General features: G+C 36.8%; 1 protein-coding gene across 2 annotated transcripts in view; it reads left to right on the forward strand.

Annotated features, from left to right (window-relative positions):
* The window catches only part of agmo (alkylglycerol monooxygenase), a 47,254-nt gene extending 45,192 nt beyond the window's left edge, over positions 1-2,062 (forward strand). For both annotated transcript variants that reach the window (XM_005739251.1, XM_005739252.1), the window contains one exon: positions 1,475-2,062. In XM_005739251.1, the coding sequence (XP_005739308.1) occupies positions 1,475-1,558 (84 nt within the window). In that variant the 3' untranslated portion in view covers positions 1,559-2,062. The remainder of the gene's footprint in view (positions 1-1,474) is intronic.
* Positions 2,063-2,731: the final 669 nt, after the last annotated feature.

Here is a 2,731-nt window from a genome sequence, read left to right on the forward strand (position 1 = left end):
TTTACGATATTATATATACTTTAAAAAAAAATCACAAGTACTGGTGTTCAGTGTTACAATCAACATCATTTGAAAAATGAATGTGACTTTGGTTTGATTCTATCATCACACTCCAAGTTCCTTCTTTGCTTTTGTTTCATCCAGTGGTTCATTCAGCAGGAAGCAGGGAGGCTGTTCTCAGAGCAGGTAGCGAGAGGTGGAAAAGCAGAGAGGTCTGTGCTGTACGTCCTCTCTCTGTCTCTGAGGAGAACAGCTGTCGTGTCCAGGAAGAAATTGGGCTTTTTTTTCCCTATTGGCCTTTTTTGCCTATGATGGACAACGGTCTGATTTTGGCTTGAGTTGTAATGTAGGATGCAGTTTATGAGCCAGAACCCAGTGAGGAGTGGAGGCAAGGGCTGTTTTGGGCAAAGCCCCCCTTCGTTCTCTCTGAATAGCAAGGTTCCCTATGGCTGTGACCCTTGTGACCCTGTTGTGAGAGCATCGGGGGAGAAGCCCTGCTTCTTAACCTCTAAGCCTACTTTCTGCATCATCCTGAGACTGGCTGCATCTGAGGTGTCTGTTTTCTTTCAGTTGCAGCATTGCTTTCACAGTTTAACATCATGTTGTAATAGAAATGTTTTTTTTAATCTATTTTTTTAACTCTTGTGACAGCACAACATTTTATAGGCTGCACTTAAGGTTTGTAAATTAAAGAGCATGTATACATACAAAAGTGAGCAAGTATACAGCTTATAGTACTTTCAGTGCTCAAATAGTTCTAAGTGGAGGAGACTTTTTTTGTAGCTTATAAACCAAATGAAGAAAACATTTACATAACATACAATATATTCTCTGTATATTGTCAAGCACCTATAAAATTGTATTACCACTATATTACAAATAAATTAGTTTTCATTCCAAGACCATCATGCCCTATAACTTGTATACATAAACTCAATCCATCCACTAGCGATAACCACATCTTGATCCCAGTCACGTAAAATGTTGCTGTTCTTTGAGGCACAAGAGTTCTGTTGGGCACAATTGTTAATCAAATTTGAATGTAAAAGTTATCAAATGTAAACATTTTCTTAGTCTTACATGATATTAATCACAACAATGGAGTTGTTTTGCAACAAGCTTTGCAGTCTTGTGTCCTGAAAGTGCGACCATATCAATAATTCACAATTTAAAAAAATTGATCAATGACATAATCTCCCTAAATCATTTGTTACGTCCATTTATGTAAATAGGAAGTTTTACAAAGTTGTTTTCTAGTCAAAGTTTGAACAGATTTCACTGTGATTTTGATAGCACAGCGCTGCAGTTGCAAGTTTTTAGATTTTTAGTTTGTTTTTTAATTTTATCTCCCGATAATGTTGGTGGTAATGGTAATCTTAACACAAGTATTAACAAACTGCGGTAGTTGTCATTTTGAATGAAATGGATCAACTCGAGTCTTCTGATCCTAACCACCTCTGTCAAACTTGTCCAGGCCTTTGTCTCCCTCTCTCTGCTGTACTGGGCTCTGCACAGCATCGTCTCTCAGCTGCTCGGCATCAAGAAGAAGGCTAACTGATCCAGCTGAAGATGGCACAAAGTGATGGATGGAAAACCTTTGGCATTGTCATTGCTGAAATAATTTCCATATTATCATGATTTTAATCATTTTAAACACTGTGCATCACTTTATGTAGTACTGATATCTATGTTCAAGATAAAACTATTTTTTGCTTGATTAATTTTTACAAAATTTTATAAGTAACTTCAAGGTTCATCTTAAAGGTTTTTGTCATGTAAAACAGTCACAACTCAAGGCAAGGTGCTCACCATATGTTTTTGTTCTCCAAAACAACTCGTTCTGTTTAATGAAGTCATATTTTTTGCGTTTGCTTAAAATGTGTTCAAGTGGTGCTGCAGTAACTAACTCGCTTAACTTCAAAATAGTCACGTTTATTTTCTGTTGTTTCACATCAGTTACTATGCAACTATATATACTTTTTTTAAACAAATGTTCTCATTGATGAATGTTAATCTTGCATCTGAGTTTCAGTTTTTTGCACAACATTGCACAGTGGTTTTTTTTTTTCTTTGCTCAATTAAATAAAGCATTGTAATTTTTTGCCTTATGTAAGACTCCTTTAATGTCTTAAAGATTCTAGAGGGTGTGCAGCTTGTCAGATTCAACTTAGTTTTGAAACATCAGATTAGTCATGTGAATTATTCTTCCCAACCTCCAGATCTTGTGTGGGAGTGACAAACAGTCCACAGCAGATGGTGCTGTCATCACTCATAGTTGGTTTCTTTTCAATCAAACATCTTGTTCTCAAGAGACACCTGCTCAGCCTTTTAACATTAAGGCATTTATCAAAAGCTTGAGGTTGAGTAAAGGAAAACAAGCCTGATCAAAGAAAGCAACCACCTTATCGGAGTGCTTGTTTTTTTTTCATCTGGCTGCTGCTTAAGCTTCATAAGTCACCTTAAAGCCAGAGTCATGAAAGTATCTGGTGATCCAAATGAAAAGTGTGCATTTAAATTAATGTTGAATGAAAGCTGAAGGAGCAAAAGCTAGAAAAAAGGAAAAAATTAGAAAAAGGAAAAAGCGTAAGTGTATGAGAGTCTGACAAGAGCCATATAGTGATGGTTAGATGAGTTGGTCAGAGCTACCCCACAATGGTAGCTCTTGTGAGGTGTTCCTGGTCTGCAGTGGTCAGTATCTATCAAAGGGACCAAGGTAGAAAAAGTGGTAAAC

Source organism: Pundamilia nyererei, unplaced genomic scaffold, assembly GCF_000239375.1.
Source record: "Pundamilia nyererei isolate P.nyererei 1_Seehausen unplaced genomic scaffold, PunNye1.0 scaffold00090, whole genome shotgun sequence".
Taxonomy (NCBI): domain Eukaryota; kingdom Metazoa; phylum Chordata; class Actinopteri; order Cichliformes; family Cichlidae; genus Pundamilia; species Pundamilia nyererei.